At 43.4% G+C, this 18,637-nt stretch overlaps 1 protein-coding gene across 2 annotated transcripts in view; it reads right to left on the bottom strand.

Annotated features, from left to right (window-relative positions):
- Positions 1 to 18,637, bottom strand: part of EIF3A (eukaryotic translation initiation factor 3 subunit A) — a 1,696,172-nt gene that overhangs the window by 922,304 nt on the left and 755,231 nt on the right. For both annotated transcript variants that reach the window (XM_044055975.1, XM_044055974.1), the window contains exon 11: positions 11,859 to 12,044. In XM_044055975.1, the coding sequence (XP_043911910.1) occupies positions 11,859 to 12,044 (186 nt within the window). The remainder of the gene's footprint in view (positions 1 to 11,858; positions 12,045 to 18,637) is intronic.

Here is an 18,637-nt window from a genome sequence, read left to right on the forward strand (position 1 = left end):
GAGCTGGAGGAATCTTCCTCTTCCTGAAAAGCTATTTACCTGCTCCTTTTAGATGGAGAGGCCTCACAGGTGGAAGGATGAGAAGCCTCTTTAGATTTCATGAAGACCGTTAACTCCTGTGCTGTTTTAAGGAAGTCTTGGGCTTTGATCTGAAGTGATCAGAGGTGATGGCGAAGAAAAAGTGGGTTGCTATAGTTTGGGAGTATGTTTTAAGATGTTAGCTTATGCCGCAGTCTGTGGAGCTCCTGCAGCAGCAGTGGATTGTGATGCCACTGAGGAAGCCAAAGAAGACTCCATACGGGCGGCTAGTACCTCAGCCCCAGATCTGAAAGTTTTCACACAAAATTTTACACAATCAGGACAGTTAGAAATGTCATGCTGAGGGCCCAAGCAGATCAAACAAAACAAGTGAAAAATCTTTATGCTGGATTTGCTTCCCACACTAAACAATTGACTTTTCTGAACATTAAATTTATTTCCCCAACTTGGTACTTATCAGATTGGAAGAAGGTTCTCTAGAAAAAAATAAAGTGACCGGACTGCGAGCATACTGAGCATGTGACATGCATCAGACCGGATTAGACCCACTCAGCTAGTAGCCTTTTTTCAGGTTAGAAATTTTATATTTATACTAGGGAAATTTGGCCAGGGCACTGGGGTCACATCCTCTAATCTTCAACAGGTGCCATGGATCTTTTTCATCCATCTCAGCTACCGTTAACTCAAGTAGATGGAACCACAGACTGATGGACAGGTCTTCCCAGTTAAAGAAAGCATCTGTTTTTCCATGCCCCTATCTGAGGGTTCCTTGAACAGAACATGATTTGCCTGTATTCTGCAGGAAGCAAAAATTCCATCTTCCACACTCCACATTTGTATGTCTGGATTCTGAGAGAAGTATTTCTGGACCTTTTGTTGGGGGTCCAGGAGGGATCTGCTCAAAACTGCCTGCTAGCAGAACGTCCTGACACGGGATGTATAATACTACAGGAGTCAATAAGTCGTTGTGCCACTTGCCATATTTCCATTGCTAATTTGCAGAGGCTATAAGAATAAGTGCCTCCTGTTGCTCACATGCCAGATCACAGTAACACTGTTGGTCATTATATTTACTTCTCCTGTAACCAGCTTTTCTTTGGATACTTTTAAGATCAGAATTACTGCTATCATTTTCATTATGTTGATGTGCTACAAGGCATCTGTCCATTGAACTCTGAATTCTCTTAGGTGCTCTCCCCAAGCCAGGTTCAAAGCTGTCTGTAGTTGAAGTCTGGTCTTCTTATGGGAGGTGAAAGTGGGGCTCCTGGATTTGGTTTGATGCTCTCTTCAGATGACTTTTTTCAGACATGGTAGGAGAGGTATTGCTTCTACAAACTGCTGGTATTGGGGAAAAAAAGTTCTTTAGGCACTACTGCAGTTTCCTCATGTGCATGCAAGAGGCCATTTATCCCAACATCCTCATGAATTCTTGTGCTGCAATAGTCAATTACCTGCCCAGGTGTCAGAAATTCTAAAAGGAACAATATCTTGTCCCTTGGCAAAAAGGGTCTTCTGTTGGACAGACTCTAGGTCTGTCCCAGGAAAGTAACCCTGGTACTGGGCCACAGCTGGGACTTCTTACCATTCAAGGTTAGGCCAGCCTTCTGAAAACAATCCATGGTGATTTGTATGGACAGACGGTCCTTAAGAAAGCTGATTAAATCAAGCAGTTGTGTAGGTGTGGATAGATGTGGACCCCTTTGGTTCTGCAAAAGGCCTGTGTCACATATTTGGTTAAATACTTTCGGTGCAGCAGATACGATAAATAGTACGGCACAAAACTGGTAGTGGGACCCCTCTACCTAAAAAGATGAAAGTAGTTATCGTTCAGATCAAGAATCAGAATACAGGCTCCTGTTAAAATGAGGGGCAAGAGTGTTGCAACATTATTCTGAATTTGGATATTATCAGAAACAGGTCAAGTCTTGAAAGGTCCAATATGTGTTTTCAGGTCTTTTCTTTCCTTGGCACTAAGAACCCTGTGCTCAACTCTTTCAAAGGGTTGGGTGAATGGAGCCATAAAGTAAGAGAACAGTGCAGTTGTGTACTCTTACCATAAATTTAGATGTTCCGAGTGTATTCACTGTTGCAGTCATTACATTTGGGTTATCTGCCTGCAGGTAGCCCTCAGCCGGCCTGAATAACAGAGTCTTGGATTCCTGCGTCGGATGCTGTCCCTTCTTCCATGACATCAGGGGTATATACATATACATACATACATACATATATATATATATATATATATATATATATATATATATATATATATAAATATAAAATTTAGTACACAAAAAATATACCTCCAAACACAAATACACCAAAAAGGCTTTTAAGCATAGTAAAAGAAAGTAGAGGTATAGTAAGAGAAAAACGGGGGGCTGGAGGGTGGGTAACCAGGACTGCAACAGTGAATACACTCTAACATCTACATTTATGGTAAGTGTACACACAACTGTACTATGTTCTTCATGTTTCACTGTTGCAGTCATTACATTTGGGTAGACTGCCAAAGCTATGGTTGGGAGGATGAATTTATACAGAATTAGGAGCAGCTATAAGACCCTGCAGGACAGCAGTGGCAAAGCCAGCTCTGGATTTAGAGGAGAGGGGTAAATGGCAATATTTGGTGAACGTATGAACTGAGCTCCAGGTAGCAGCTTCTAGAATGTCTCTGGTAGGAACCCCTCTGAGAAAGGCTGCAGACGTAGATGCAGCCCTGGTGGAATGAGATCTGATCCCCTTGGGGATAGGTTTACCATGGTGCACACAGCAGAAACAAATACAATGGCTTATTCATTTGGAAATAGTCTGCTTTGAAATAGCCTTTCCCTCTGCCCCTGCAGCAAATGCCACCAATAGTTATTCAGATTTTCTTAGAGATTTTATCTTGCTTAAGTAGAATCTAAATTGTCTGTGTACATCCTATGAGTGCAGAATCCGCTCACCCTTGTTCTGTGGATTGGGAAAGAAAGTTGGCAGATGAATGGTCTGATTAACAGCCACACTGGATACCACCTTAGGCATGAAAGATGGATTGGTCCTGAGAGCCACCCTGTCCGGATGAAAAATAATGAGGCTCCACAGCCATAAGAGCCTGTAATTCTGAAATCCTTCTAGCTGAAGTGACTGCTAATAGGAAAGCGGTTTTCCAGAAGATAAATTTGAAGTCTGCAGTAGCAGCTGGCTCAAAAGGAGGTAGAGCGAGTTTTTCCAAAACAAAATTGAGGTCCCATGCAGGAGTTGGTGCTCTCCTGGGAGGTCGTAAACTTTTGGCCCCTCTGAGGTACTGCTTTAGCAGAGGATGAGAAAAGAAGGGAGGCTCCGTGTTGTAATGAGCTGAAATGGCAGAGGCATGGATTTTCATGGAAGAAAAAGATAGGCCCTTGTGAAGCATCTCAGTTAAATATTGCAGAATCTGAGGAATATTGGGCATTGCTGTGCTTATTCCTTGTGCTTGGTTCCAGGCACAGAATATTTTCCATTTGTCAGCATAAGATTTTCTAGTACTAGGCCTTCTAGCCTCCAAAATGACATCCATCACAGGTTTGCTGAGAGATGTAACTGGTGAAGTTAATTGATTAGCCATGCTGCAAGATTCAGGGTTTGTAGCAGAGTGTGCAGAATTTGATAGTTCTGCTGAGACAGTAGGTAAGGTGTCTGAGGAAGGTACCATGGAGGAAGGTGTGACATATTGCGTAGGAGCGGGTACCAGTGTTGGCAAGGCCAGTCCAGAGCCATCAATCATTTTTGTTTTTTACTGTCTGACTTTTAGTAAGACCTTGGAGAGCAGAGGCAGAAAAGGAAAAGCATAGACTGATAGGTTTTTCCAGCTGAAAGATAAGCATCCACTTTCCAAGCTTTTTCGTGATTAATTCTTGTGCAGAATTTGTCCAACTGATAGTTTTGGGGTGAGGCAAAAAGATCTATGGCTCCCCCATTTGCCTGTCAACATGCTGAAGATTTGTGGATCCAGTTTCCATTAGTGTGGGTCCATAAGATTTCTGCTTAGTCTGCCAGAGTATTTCGCTTTCCTGGCAGGAATTGAGCTTGCAGATGTATTTGATAAGTCAAGGCTGTGCTCCACAATGCCATGGCTAGTCGGCAAAGGGGGTAGGAATGGGTACCCCCCTGCTTGTTTATGTACCACATGACTGTGGTGTTGTCTGTCTATCACTAGATGTCCTGGATGAAGATAGTCCTTGAAAGCGGTCAGAGCATTCTGTACAGCTAGCATCTCTTTCTGGTTGAGATGTAGGTGCATCTGATTTGGGCTCCATTGGCCCTGAATGCATCTCCCTGTCAGATGCACCCCCCAAGCATAATCTGATGCGTCTGTAGTCAGGGTTTGGGTGGTGGGGGTGGAATGAATGACAGTCCCTTGTTTTGGTGGCAGGCCTCTGCCCACTATAGGAACTCTAGCTGCAAGCAAGGAATGATGGGAATCATTGTTTCCAGGCTGTGACAATGTTGACTCCATAAGCTTTTTAGGTACCACTGAAGTTTCTTCATATGCAGTCTTGCATATGGAATTATTAGAATGCAGGAGGCCATAAACCCCAAGGCCTGCAGAATTTGTCTTGCAGATAGCAGGGTTTTTGTGGCCACCTGTTTGAAGTCCATCAATTGAATTTGTTTTTCTGGCGTAATGTAAGCCATCTGGAGAGTTATATTCAAGCTTGCACCCAGGAATGTAATTATTTGAGAGGGTACCCAGTTGTGATTTCTTTTCGTTTATGATGTACCCTAGACAAGTTAGAAGTCTTTTTACAAACGCCAGATGTTTTAGAAGAGTGTCCTGGTTTTCTGCCTGAATTAGACAATCGTCCAGGTATGGATAAATTTGAATATTTCTTTGCCTGCAAAATGCAATTACTGGTGCCAGGCACTTTGTGAAGACAGTGCTGAGAACTGGTAATGCAAATAGCCTGCTTTGAAGCGGAGGCATCTTCTGCAAGATTTCCTGATTGGGATATGCAGGTAAGCCTCTTGCATCTAGAGTTACCAACCAGGCATCCTTGCCTAGCATAGGTAGTAACTGTTGTAGAGTTAGCATCTTGAATTTTGGAATGTCCAGAAATGTATTTAGAATGGATAAGTCCAGGACTGGACACCATGATTTGTCTTTTCTGGGTACCAGGAAAAGTCTTGAATAGAAACCTTGTCCCTTTTCCTTTTCTGGTACTGGTTGAATAGCCCCCATATTCATGAGGGACATAACTTGTTTCTGGGCCTCTGCCCACTGATTTGGAAGCAGATCTGGCCATCCGTTTGGGATTGGCAACGTGTGGAAATGAAATCGGTATCCCTGGGATACTATATTTAAAACCCACTTGTCCTGGGTAATCAGTTGCCAGTTTCGTGCATGAAGTGCCAGTTTTCCCCCCAAAGGGGCGGCCAAAAGATAAGTGCTTGGTGACTGCAGTGGAAAGTCATTGAGACTGTTTACCGTAGGAAGGTGCCTTGTTACTTCCAGATTTGGAGGTGGAGGCACCCCATTGCTTTATTCTATAAGTTCCTTGTGACTGAAACCTGGAGCCTTTGGAATGTCTGGGTTTGACCAGAGTGACTCTGGTGGGTACTGGAAAGGACCATTTCTTAGTAGGCCAGTGCCTACTGAACCTGGGTGGCTGCACTTGTAGGAAATCGTTTACAGTTTGCATAGATTTAGCTTTACCTTCCATCTTTTTCAAAACTTCTTCTGCCTTATTACCAAATAGACTGTCCTGTTGTAAAGGAGCATCCAACAATTTTGCTTTAACATGGTCAGGCAGATTTTGCTCCTTGAGCCAAGCATGCCTTCTTATCAAAGATTCAGTTACAGCAGCCCTGCAAGAGGCCTCCAAGGAATCAAAACCACATTGCAAAGTATGTTTTCCAACTTGTTCAGCTGAATGCAATAAATCCTGCAACTCTATTTTCCACAGAGTCAGAAATCATCATTTTCTGTTTAAGTAAGCCCATGACATGCTGTTGATATTTAAGCATTGACAGTTTAAAGCCCTGATGGCCAAGGTTGCAGACGTGTAAACCTTCTTACCATCTATCCAGTGCCCTGGAAACTCTATCAGAAGGGGTAGGATTTTTAGCAGTAGAAGCCTTAACGCCCTTGGGACCCTGAGAAATGGTTTCAGGGTCAGCAGTAGGGTTTTTAAAAAAGAATTTGTGGGAGTCAGGAACCCTGCAATATCTGTCTGGCTTACTAGGAACCAGAGGCAGGGAATCAGGAGCCATACTAGATTCTGAGAAAACATCAACAATGTCTAAAACATCAACAATGTCTAAAATAGGAGGTATAGCCAAAGGCCTATGCTTAGGAAGAAGGAAATCCATAAGTCTTTTTAGATTCTAAGAAATCCTGACTCTCCCAGTGAAAGTGTCCCTTTAAGGTATGCAAAGTTTCTCCAAAAGAAAAATCCTCAGGAGGAGAAGCAGAAGGGATGGAATCTTCTGCATCAAGAGTCCTCATAAGTGGGAATAGATAATTCCTGATCAGAAGAGGAGTCAGAAGAAATAGAAACCTGATCTGAAGATTCACAGTCAGTACCTTGCCTAGGCCTCTTAGCAGGAGGGGGATGGGTACCCCTGATCAAGGTAATTAAATCCTCAGCCATTTTGATAATTTGTTCTTTAGGCATTGGGGCCTGTACATGTGGCCCAAGCGTCATTTTTTTAGACACAGATGTAGATTTTGGTTTTGAAGATGGCGTCTGTTTAATATACAAATCTTCAGGCCTGAAAAACCCTCAGAAGCTCCGGACCCATCTAAGGTAGAGACCTCCGCGGGTTCAATACTTAAAAGTATCTTGCGGCATACCAGACTCCGAATGGATCTCAGTAGAGGCCTGCGAATCAAAGGTAGCGGATATCAGGGGCTGCGAAAGCGCCTGAGTACCGGAGTACCGGCGACTGGCTTAGGAGAAGCTTAGTCATCGGTTTTGGGCCTAGACGGTCTGTCCTTTTCTTTACGTTTTTTAGGTATTCAGGTAGATTGCTAACCAACATATCTGGATAGTTACATCTTGAGCCAAAATATTTAGACGCAAAAATATACCGACGTTTAATAGTGTGTTGATTAAATTTAGCACAAAACCAACAGCAAGGCACGTTGTGGTCAGGGCCTAGGCAAGGAATACAGTACAAATGAAAATCCTTATGAAGAATTTGCCTCCCACAAGTAATACAATTATTAACTTTTACTGACATCGGTAAGGAGCAAGAAAAAGTTTCCCCAATGGGGTACTTGGCTTTTAGTTGAAGACTTCGGTTCTGAAACTCGCAAATGAAAATTTCAGGAGTCTGCAGACCAGCACTTGCGAACTGCTTCTGCTTCGAGCACCGCGTGGCAAACAAGACTGATGTAATGGCGTCGGCTGCATGTTTTATACCCCTGACGTCATGGAAGAAGGGACAGCAACCGATGCAGGACCCAAGACTTTGTTAATCAGGGCGACTGAGGGCAACCTGCCAGCAGATTACCCAAATGTAATGACTGTAACAGTGAAACACGAAGAACATCTGATTTAAACAAATTAACCAATAAAAAACTAAAAACTGAGCCCCGGTTCCAGCAGTCTTCGATCAGACAAGTTCTAACTGCACACTCCTGTCATTGGGGTGCAGGGGAACCTTCTCCAAAAAAAGATGGCCTGGATTAGTGCTCAAGTTATACAAACAAAGCTAGATTCAGCAGGTCTAAATTTACTCTCTGCTACAGCAAACAAGGCGTACCAATTTCAGAAAGGAACAGTTCAAATAAGCAGGCACAATAAGTCTTTAACCAGAAACTCCCAGCTCAGAAGGGCAAAATCTACCCTCTCCTCCCACAAGAGTGCAACTCCCAACTTAGAAGAATGTAAGCGGGTCTATATTAGATCCACGAACGCTTAAATGTTCGAATCTCTAAAGGTCGACCTTTAGAGATTGAACAGTTAAGCATTCGAATTTCTTTAAAAATTAAAATAAAAATCACAAGTTAAAAAAAAAAAACTTAAGGGTTTAAGAAGGGGGCAAGCCCCCCTGCACCCCCACAATTAAATATACAAACTCCAAGATCGCGCTACAGTGAAGGGAATGGGAAATTTCCCATTTCCACACTGCAGTTCACTGAAGTGCAATCTCAGAGTTGGTATATTTAAGTAGCGCGGTGGGGATGAGGGTGCAGGGGGGGCTTGCCCGCCTGCTATAATCCTTTCCTTGTATTTAATTTTTTTTTTAATTTATTTTTTTACAACTTCGAATGTTTAACTGTTCGATCTGTAAAGGTCGACCTTTACAGATTCGAACATTTAGGCGTTCGTCGTTGCAATATAGACCCATGTAAGCTACTTGTCCTGCCACAACAGTGCAGACCACACACTTTCTTAATGTAAAACAACTGGTCTGAAGCCCAAGTGCTTCAACCAAAGGCTTACAACAGTTAGAATTTAATCAGGCTACTAACAAGCAGTAATAAATGCAATTAAGTACTTTTAAGAACAAGCAGCAAAAGCAAAATAAAGTAATAAAGTAGGAAGAAACAAATACAGCAAAAGCAGATGAATAAAGTGCAATTTTTTAATATGACAATAGAAAACGAGCAAACTGATTTAAACAATTTACCCAATTAACCAGTAAAAAGCTCAAAACTGAGCCCTGTTCCAACAGTCTTCAATCAGACAAGTTCTAACTGTACACTCACTCCTGCTACCAGGGTGCAGGGGAACCTTCTCCAAAAAAGATGACATGGATTAATGCTCAAGTTACACAAACAAAGCTAGATTCAGGATGCCTGAATCTAGTCTATGTTACAGCAAACAAGGGGCACCAATTTCAGAAAGAAACAGTTCAAATAAGCAGGCACAATAAGCCTTGAACCAGAAATTACCAGCTCAGAAGGGCAGAATCTAGCCTCTCCTCCCACAAGAGTACAGACCACAAACCTTCTTAATGAAAAATAACTGGCCTGAAGCCCAAGTGCTTTAACCAGAACTAATACACTTTTAGAATAACAGACATTGGGCCTTCAATAAGCAATTCCCAACTTAGAAGGATGTAAGCTACCTGTCTTGCCACAACAGTGCATACCACAAACCTTCTTAATGTAAAACAACTGGTCTGGAGCTCAAGTGCTTAAACCAAAAGGCTTAGAATAACAGTTAAAATTTAACCAGGCTACTACCAAGCAGTAATAAATGGAGCAGAATAAATATAATTGAGTACTTTTAAGAAGAGGCAAAAGAAAAATAAAGTTTTTTTTTTTTTAGTTAAGTGCAAGGAGAGAGAAAGGAGCAGAAGAAAACTTCTTTAAACCCCAAGGTCTACAGCATTGTTCAGTTTGCCACTTTCTCTAATACCTAGGCCTTTTTCCCCACTAGGAAGCTTAGTTTCTCCCCTTTTAGGGGGAAAATGTCAGGGACTTGCTTAGGAAGTTTCTGCTGTACTTGGGGGTAGAAGAATGGTAGAATTCCTTTACTGACTTACTTTCCCCTTCTGCTCCAGTCCCTCAAACACCTTCTCAACTGGAGACCAAAGACAAACTCTTCATCTAGTGCAGCACTAAGGGGCTCTGTTTTTTTAAATGGCCTGACAGGGATTGCATCCTCAGTCAAGCATGTCTTCTAGTGATAGACCTCACTGCAGCTACCCTGCAAGATACACCCAAAGCATCACAGCCACATTTTAGTGAGTGCCTGGACAACTGGAGGCCAACAATGCACAATTTCCGGACGTCTCTTTGGAGTCTGTGGTCTTGCATCCCCTTTGTTCAGGAACAAATTAAAACTAAGTACTTCAGCACATGGAACTAGCAAGTTCAGAACTCTCATGGTCAGGGTGGCTGAGGCATAGGTCTTTCTGCCAAATCAGTTTAAGAGTTTAGTCTCCCCCATCACTTGGAAAAGGAGTCTTGGAAGCAGGCTCAGATGATCCCTTGGCAGACTACAGAGACACCACAGCTGGGCCTATCCCAACAGCTTCTTATAGAGGTGCTTATGGGATTGATGCATGCTACAGAAGCAGTCCTATTTCCTGGGCTCAGGGGGTTGGGAATCATGTTGCAGTAATATGTCACCAACCATTTAAAACTTTGCGGACTGGAGGTGTACCAGGTGTCTAGGACCAGGCAAGCTCAAGAGCCTTCTATAACTGAAAGGGGCCTGGGAAACATTTCTAGCCTCCCAATAAAAGATTGCCTCATACTATGAAGGGCATCCCAAAATAAGTCTTCAGGAGGTTAAGCTATGGACAAGTTGTCTTCACATTCATAATACAAATACTGCTGTGAGGGGATATACTCTACATAGGCAAGCTCGTTCTCATCTTCCAACTCTGAGGAACCCATCCATGGTGGGAATGGGTCCACATTTCCTCTTTTCAAATGAGGTCCCTGGCACAGGTTCCTTTTCCAGGGTAGACTGCCAAGACTTCATGAACTCTTAAGTCTTGCACCAGTCCAAGTCCTACGGAGAGACACAAGCAGAGGATCCTGACAGATTCCACTGGGGCAAACCTACCTGCCATTTCAATTTGGGCATTTTGGCCTTTGGGTCAAACAAGGCCTCTGGTCATGGGCAGGCAGCTGCCCAATCCAGTTCCAAAGTATTTCCTCTCAAACAACCAAATGGATACCACTCTCCTCCTCAGTCATTGGGAATCTGGTCATTGGAAGCAGTGGCCTGCTTAGTGGCTTCAGACGTAATAGACTGTCTGGTGTTAGCTTGTGAGGAACTGGACTGTGCCTCAGTCATGGTCACCTCCAGAGGGGATGCACAAGAGGTCTCAGGCCTAAAAGGCACCAAACTAGGGAGCAACAAAGGTGCCTCACCTGTGTCTGACTTCAAGCTGGCATGGGAAGATGGAAGCAGATATATCAGTCTCCTACACATCCTTCTCCTTCAAGTGCTTCTTGTGCTTCTTCAGGATGGCGGCCTTGGAACCCGTGGAGACCATGGTGTGCAAAGACTGACTACTACTTGACTAAGCACTGACAGAGGAATTAAGTCGTATGCTTAATGCAAAACGGTCAGTTTGCCATGTTGCAAAGTGGCCTTAAACAAGCAACAGTGAAAATCTTTGCAAGGGATCGGTTTCCACTGTGAGAGACCATTAACTGACATTTTTACACATTAAACATTACTAGGCAAATAAACTAAAAATAAAAGCCTTCCCCCATTAGGGTATTTAGCTGAAACTTCTGGTTTCAGAACAACTGATGGACTAGCAAGCAAAGCTCAAGCACATCGCCTTATGCGTCAGAATGACACAGCAAGACAAAATTGAAGAGAGTGCTAGCCAAGAACCCTGTATACCACAGACGTCCTGACATTCAACAAGGATGCTTGTCAGCAGGGAGATGGTGAGAGACTCTGGTATTCAGGTCAGTTTATCCTTCTGCACAGCAGGATGTCCAACAGATTACTACAGCAACAGTTATGGGCAACAAGAGTTTCTCCCTAACACTTCAAACAGAACCACAGACATCAAAAGTTTCTCTTCAATACATCAGATGGAACCGCAGGCACTAATGGTGTCTCGCGTGGTGCTCCTCCCCCACTCAGAGACAATGCAAGTAAGAGTGTGTACTGACTGCTATATGCCAGCAGTATGACAATCTACTGTGATGTGCATTCAGAAAGCAAATGAAAAGTGTTGGGAACAGCAAGGCTCAGACAGGCTGTTTTACTCAAATCTGCGCCACTCCCTTGGGCATGCCCCCCCCCCCCGCCAAAGTTGTAGAGCCTCAAAAGTATATGGGATTCTAAATGGCTTAAAGGGTATAATTTATAGTGCTACTCTGCAGGAAAATACCCACATTAATTCTTATGGAAAAAAGTAAGACTTACCAATATAAGAGATGGCTTAATGACCTCTAGAGCCTTGGCAAGAGCAGTAGACATAGCTGTTAGCTGATTTCTGATCTGTTCAGATGGCATATTTTGGAGAAAAGGACCAACTGGTGCATCTTCCCGAGGGGAGTAATTCAAATCTGATCCAAAACTTAAAGTACGAGATGTGTGATCAATGCGAACCTAAAACCAGCAAAAGAATGAAAAAAATGTTCAATAAATCTCATTTTGATCTGCCCAAATAGTTCACACATACTGAACACCACCAAACTGCATGTTTGATGCAGTTTCTCTTTAGCACATGAACATTAGCTTTCTAGTGCAAAAAGAAACTCATCAGCGGGCAAAATATTCCACCTGAAAAATCAGTTTTAACACCTGCACCAATCCTTGCACATACAAATCTATTCCAGAATGCACAGTCTTTACCCTTAAGTATTTTTTTTTTTTTTGAGTTTCATAACTTAAACATATAATAAAAAGAAAACCAATAACACACAATAAGAGGAGTACACCAGTAATAAAACTCTAATAATTTAGCAATAGCTCTTAAATTAATTTGGACAAGTCATGACTGAGAAATCTTATCTGTTACCAACAGTCTTAGTACGCCAACAAAAGTCAACAGAAGACGACAGTGCCATATCAGCTCAATGACATGCAAACATTCGGGATCAAGGCAGAATTCATGATTGTTGGGCATTCTGTAAAAATGAGCTACCAACAGCCAACTTCATTTTGAGCATTTCTAACGCCTGTGGGGTTTGTCAGAACATCTTTTCCAGCCTTTCTGTGGAAATAAATGAGAAGTGTATATTTCATGCAAATAAATGAATGGAGAGGAAGTGGCACACTCCAGATATATTAAGAATCTTGAAGAAGCAGCCCTAGGCAAAACTCCAGAAATAATGGGATATTTTACTGCCCTGTTCTTTCAGAGTTCTACAGGACAGAAAGTCTTGAGTGTTCAGTCTAGCCACACACTTCTGCCACACAAGAAGTGCTAACGCGAAACACTCAGAGCTGCAACTTCAGCAAATGCTTCTAATAGAAACCTATGCCTGACATAACATTATTATGAAACATAACAGAAGGAAATAGTTTTGGAAATCCAAGTGGAAATAGTCTGCTTGGAAACAGGCTTGCCCAGGGCCCTTGGGTGATGGGAAAAAAAACAGGTGGTCAGATTTCCTAATTGGTTTGGTTTTATCTTATCAGAGTTGTCTGTGCACATCTAAAGTACGTATGATCCTCTCACTAGAGGATTGAGAAGGGGAAAAAGGTGGGAAGATTGAAGGACTGAGTAATGACTCATTTAACACCTTGGGCATAAAAGATGGGTTAGTGTGTAAAGATACCCTATATCCCTATGAAAAACCATGAAGCGGGAATAAGACAGAGCCTGTAATTCAGAAACCCTTTTGGCAGATGTAATGGCTGAGAGGAGGACTGTTTTCTAGGTACAGAGAGGCAGAACTTGCTCTCGAAAGGGGCCAGGGCAAGTTTTTCTAAGAAAAAGTTAAGATCCTAAGGAGGAGGAACTGGTATTGTTGGTGGTCTGATATAAAAAAAAATACCTTTTAAGAAAATGTTAACTTCCAACCTGTAAGCTAAAGATGGAGATACAGACATGCAGAGACAGCAGACCTGTGAGCTTTTACTGGAGAGTATTGACAGCCCACTCTTCAGTAATTCACACAGGGAGGACAGGAACACTGGGACATCAACTAGCAGTGGTTGTAAATCCTGTTTAAGACACCACAAGGAAAACCTTTTTCATTTAGAAACACAAGATTTCCTAATAGTGAGTTTTCTGGTCTCTTGCAGAACTTGTAGCACGTCCTCAGAGAAAAGATGTCTGAAAAGAATCAAAGTCCATCAACCACAGGATCAGTTGTTGAGTTGACATCTGTGGGTGAACTAAAGTTTCCTTGTACTGTGTGAATAGGTCCATTCTGTGGGGTAACTTCTGGCGACTGCCCTTGGCTAAATGCAAAAGGAGGGGAAACAATGGTGTCTTGGCCAAAAGGGAGTCACCAGAAAGACTTCTGTTTGCTACTGTTGGATTTTCAAAAAGACCTTTTGGAAAAGTGGGAAGGGGGGGATGCATACAGAAACATCCCCTTCCAAGAGAAAGGCAGCGTATCCACCTTCCATGCCAAGGGATCTGGAACACTGGCAAAAAACTTGGGAATTTGTCTGTTCATGGGGGAGGCAAAGAGATCTACTCGAGGTGTATCCCACTGATGGACCATGTCCCTGTGCAACATTCACTTGTGGGAGTGAGTCATGGGCCTGCTCAGTGTCTCTACCACAACGTTCAGGGCTGTGGGCATGTAAACCACCTGGAGGGCGCGTTGACTTTGGGTAGCCAACTCCCAGGCCTGTAAATCCAGTCTACACAGGGCACAGGCTTCATCCCTCCCTATTTGTTTACATACCAGAGGACCTTGGTATTGTCTGTAAACCATCTTAAAGCCCCTGGGGAAAGAAGAGGTTTGAAGATTTGTAAAGCAAAAATCAGGGCTCTCATCTCCTTTACATTGATATGCTACCTTTTTGGAGTAGGAAACCATAAATTTTTGACTCTCCATGAGTCTAGGATTGCTCCCCATTCCATGTCTGAAGCATCCATGTACAGCTCTCGAGTGGGAATAAGTGGTTGCAAGGGTAAGCCTGGATACATTGAAACCTGCTGGATCCATCAAGTCTTGACTCTTTCAGGGAGGGTAGAAGGGGAAAAAAATTCCAGAGGATGAGTGTTGCACCCACATTGTTCTCAGGAACCACTGGAATTTCCTCATAAGTAACTTGGCTAAAGGAAGCATGGGAATAGTGGATGCTATGAACCCCAAGAGGCAAAAAAATTCCATGGCAGTCAGGGACTGAAGAAGCAAGAGGGCCTGGAAGTAGGAGGTGAAGGACAGGACCTTTTCTGGAGGTAAGGAAGCCAGCATCCTGTCTGATTAGATCCTGCAGCCAAGGGAAACATGGTATTGGGAAAGAACCAGAGTAGATTTCTGGTAACTGATCGTGAAACCTAGACCTTCCAGTAGTGACGCTGTGAAGGAGAGGTTCTCCTGAAGGGTGTCTGTAGTCTCAGCCTGGAAAAGATCGTCCAGGTATGGAAAAATCCATATGCCCTGTAGCCTGCAGAAGGCTACAACACGAGCTAAGCATTTTGTGAAGACCCTCGGTGACACAGACAATCTAAAGGGCAAGGCACAGAATTGAAAATTTGAGGAAACAATAGCAAAGTGAAGAAACTTCCTGAACCAATGAAGACTGGGAATATGAAGACAGGCATCACTGATGTCCAGTGACACCATAAAGGCCTGAGGAAGGATAAGAGGAAGATGAGTGGGTTAAGGTCAACATTCAAAAGGTGGGAGCATTCAGGAAAGTGTTTAGATGGAACAGGTCTAGAATGAGTCTCAAAGGACCATCCTTCCTGGGTACCAGGAACATGCTGGAGTAGAACCCTTTTCTACTTGAAAAGGCGGCACCTCCTGAATGGTGCCTTGAGAAAAGAAGGTGGAAATGCCTTGGGAAAGAGGTCCAGTTGTTATCTTTGAGGTTGTGGAATGCCTCTGAAAGAAGGAAGAATCTTCCAAACCATAAAGTATTCTTGCAGGATGATGAATAGAACCAGAGAGCCCTGAATTATCCATTTCCAAGCAGAGAGAGAAAGACAGAGGTGAAGGGAAAGATGCATTTGTGGTCCAGGAGGCAGGCAGACACAGACTACCTGTCTTAGCCTGAAAGGGCTCTTTCTGTGCAGGAGTTGGGAAGGCAGATTTAGAGAAAAAATTGTTTCCTAGAATCTCTCTTACCTGTCGAAGACTGGGGCCTGGAAGACTTCCTTACAAAGGTGGTCTTGGGTAGGGTAGTGCCTCTGAAACCTGGGCACCGGGGGAAACAAAATAGGTTTCAGATCTTGCAGCTCCTTTCCCTTCTCCTGTAAAGACAGAGTTCTGCAGCAGAGGTACCAAATAATGCCTTGTTGTCCAGGGGGTCCATTCATTACTTTTGCCTTAATGTCATCAGGCAAAATATGGGTCTGGTAGTTAATGACCCTGAAAGCTAGACAAGCTTATGGATAAACCTTCTTTCCTAGTCTCTCTGTGACTTTGCTCTCCTTATCTGAGGGGAGCAGGGAAGTGGAAGGTAACATTTTGGAGACCTTTTCCACAAAACAGAAATTTGGAATCCTCTTGCAATTTATTAAAAACTATCTGGCCTTTTGGGGGCAGGAGGTTGATAATCAGGGCACTTTGAAGCTGCAGCAAAAGCATCTAGGAAGGCTGGTAGAAGAGGAGGTATGGTGGAAGGGGAATCCATCTGCATCAGGTCACAGTACTTTTTTTTTGGATGTCCAACACCAGAGAACAATCCCGTATGAAAAACTCCCTCATTTTAAGAATGGTTTCCCCAAATGAGATATCCTCCCTGGGGGGAATCAGTGCCATTGGATTCTTTTTCTGGGAGACATAACCCAAAGAAGAAGAAATTTGGGCAGAATAATCCAAAGATTAATTCCCAAAAAAATTCTCTTTACCTGAGGAAAACTGCTCAGAAGTACTCTTTTGTGCTGTACAGGAAGGAATGTAGTGAAAAGGGAAGAGCGAGACAAGGGCCATAAAGGCATCTGAACAGGCCTTGGGAAAAAGCCTGCCAATCTGCTGGTTGTTTCTGAGGGGCTGGAGAAACATGTTAGTTTTCTTCTTTCTAGAAACCTACCTTTTGGTGTAAGGTGGATGGGCCCAACGTCAGCCTACACTCCACAATTTTGGTAGGTACATCCTCTCACAATGGATTTGTGGAATGCCACATGGGCCTTCAGTCAAAATGAGCAGACATCCCCTCCCAACATCTTAGACGGACGCCTGTGTTTCCCCTGAGGACATGCTGTTAGGGTCCTTCATGACCTCCACACCAGTACCTGTTTAAAAGGAGTGCCTATCAACTCCAGAACAGTCTGGCCAACATTGGCTTTGGGAGAGTCGCCCGAACTGGAAGGAGAAGTGGGTAAATCAGGCCTAGATTTTTTGACCACCTTAGTTTGCAGCTCATCTGAGGGCCTGACATGCCTCCATATCATATGCGAGATGCTTAAGGCTCTGATTTTCCAGGTATAAATTTAGAGAAGCTAACCGGCTACACAGGGTCTTGGGAACAAAGGCCATGCAAATACAGCAAGTAATATGGTCGTAGTCAAAGCCTAGGCAACAGACAAAGATTGTGAGAGCCCTCATGTGGAATCTGCCTTCCACACAGACACTTGCCTTTCCTAGTGGACATGTAACCACATGTAACAACAAAAAAACACAGTAGACAGTAATGTCTTTCGGCTTTTCCCAGTTGGGGGTCGCCACAGCGGAACACCGGTCCACATGATTGGCAGTAGATTTTTATGGTGCCAAGGTGCCAGCCCGATGCCCAACCATCAAAGAAGGCAAGCCCATTCATGCACGAACCTACCTGCATGTCTTTAAACGTCACTCAACCATGGGGAGGACATGCAGACTCCAGAGAGAAGGCGCTCCAGCAGAGAATCAAACCAGAGAACCTCAAACAGTAGACAAAAATTAAGAATAACCCCAACAGGGCACTTATCTGAACAAGATTCACAACTTGTCTGACCAGCAATAACCAGAACAGAAAATCTGACAAGCAGAAGAAATGTTTGGAGGTCTGCTATGTGCTGATGTCTGCTTTATACCAAACATCATTTTATGGCAGACACAGGATTTGTTCTCTGTGCGACATCGCATGTATCTTACAGTAGAACTAAACTTTTGTATGCTGGCCAGAAGTATGAGCCCACCAGTGGTAGACTCCCTCAGGTTATGAATACTGCAACATATGACTAGGACATCGGTTTATTCTGTAACGGAACTTATATATATATCTAGGACATTTGATCGAAAGATCAAACTCCCGAATCCATTAAGCATGAGCATACTTGCGCAAAAGTGCTTTTCACTGAAGAAGCCCTTCGCGTTAAGTATGCCTGTTGCAAAGGCAGTACTACGGTGCGGTTAAGGGAAAATTCCCTTTTCCCCACTGTAGTGCGGTCTCGGAGGGAGAATATTAAAGTTGGGGGGTGCAGGGGGGCAAAGCCCCCCTGCGAAAACGTAAATGTTTTTTTTTTTTTTGTTTTTTTTTAATTAACACGCTTTAACGAAAGTGCTTTTTCGGTTAAAGTGCTTTCGTTAAAGTGTGCTCAGTGATTATGGATTCGGACATTTGATCTCTTGATCAAACGTCCTAGATCCATATATATATATGGTTCCACTTGAAATCATCGAATTACCATTTAATCGAATTGCAAATCATCGAGACCAAATTGTCGAAAACTCATTTCACTGAAAACCCATTGAATCCCAAATCATCGAAAACTATAAAGCAACTACAAATAACATCCCAGACGGTGTTTATCATGTTTATGTAGGGGGGCAAGCCCCCCTGCACCCCCCATGTGGGGGTCTCCGCCCCCCACACCCCCCGTAATAAAATATACCAACTCCAAGGTCGCACTACAGTGGGGTTAGTAAATAAAGTACAGTTTTGTACCTACCATAAATGTAGATGTCCAATAGGAATGCATCTGCAGTCCTTACAAATGGGTAGTCCTGTCGTCAGGCAGCCCTTCGGTCGGCCGGATTCCAAAGTCTGGGTCTGGCTTCGGCTGGTGTTGCGCTTCACCCGACATAGCTGCAGTTCTTCGGGTATAAAGGCATCAGCCGACGCCATTTTCCTCAGTGTTTCTTGCC

Source organism: Protopterus annectens, chromosome 14.part0 (assembly GCF_019279795.1).
Source record: "Protopterus annectens isolate FY-2018-M chromosome 14.part0, PAN1.0, whole genome shotgun sequence".
NCBI lineage: Eukaryota > Metazoa > Chordata > Ceratodontiformes > Protopteridae > Protopterus > Protopterus annectens.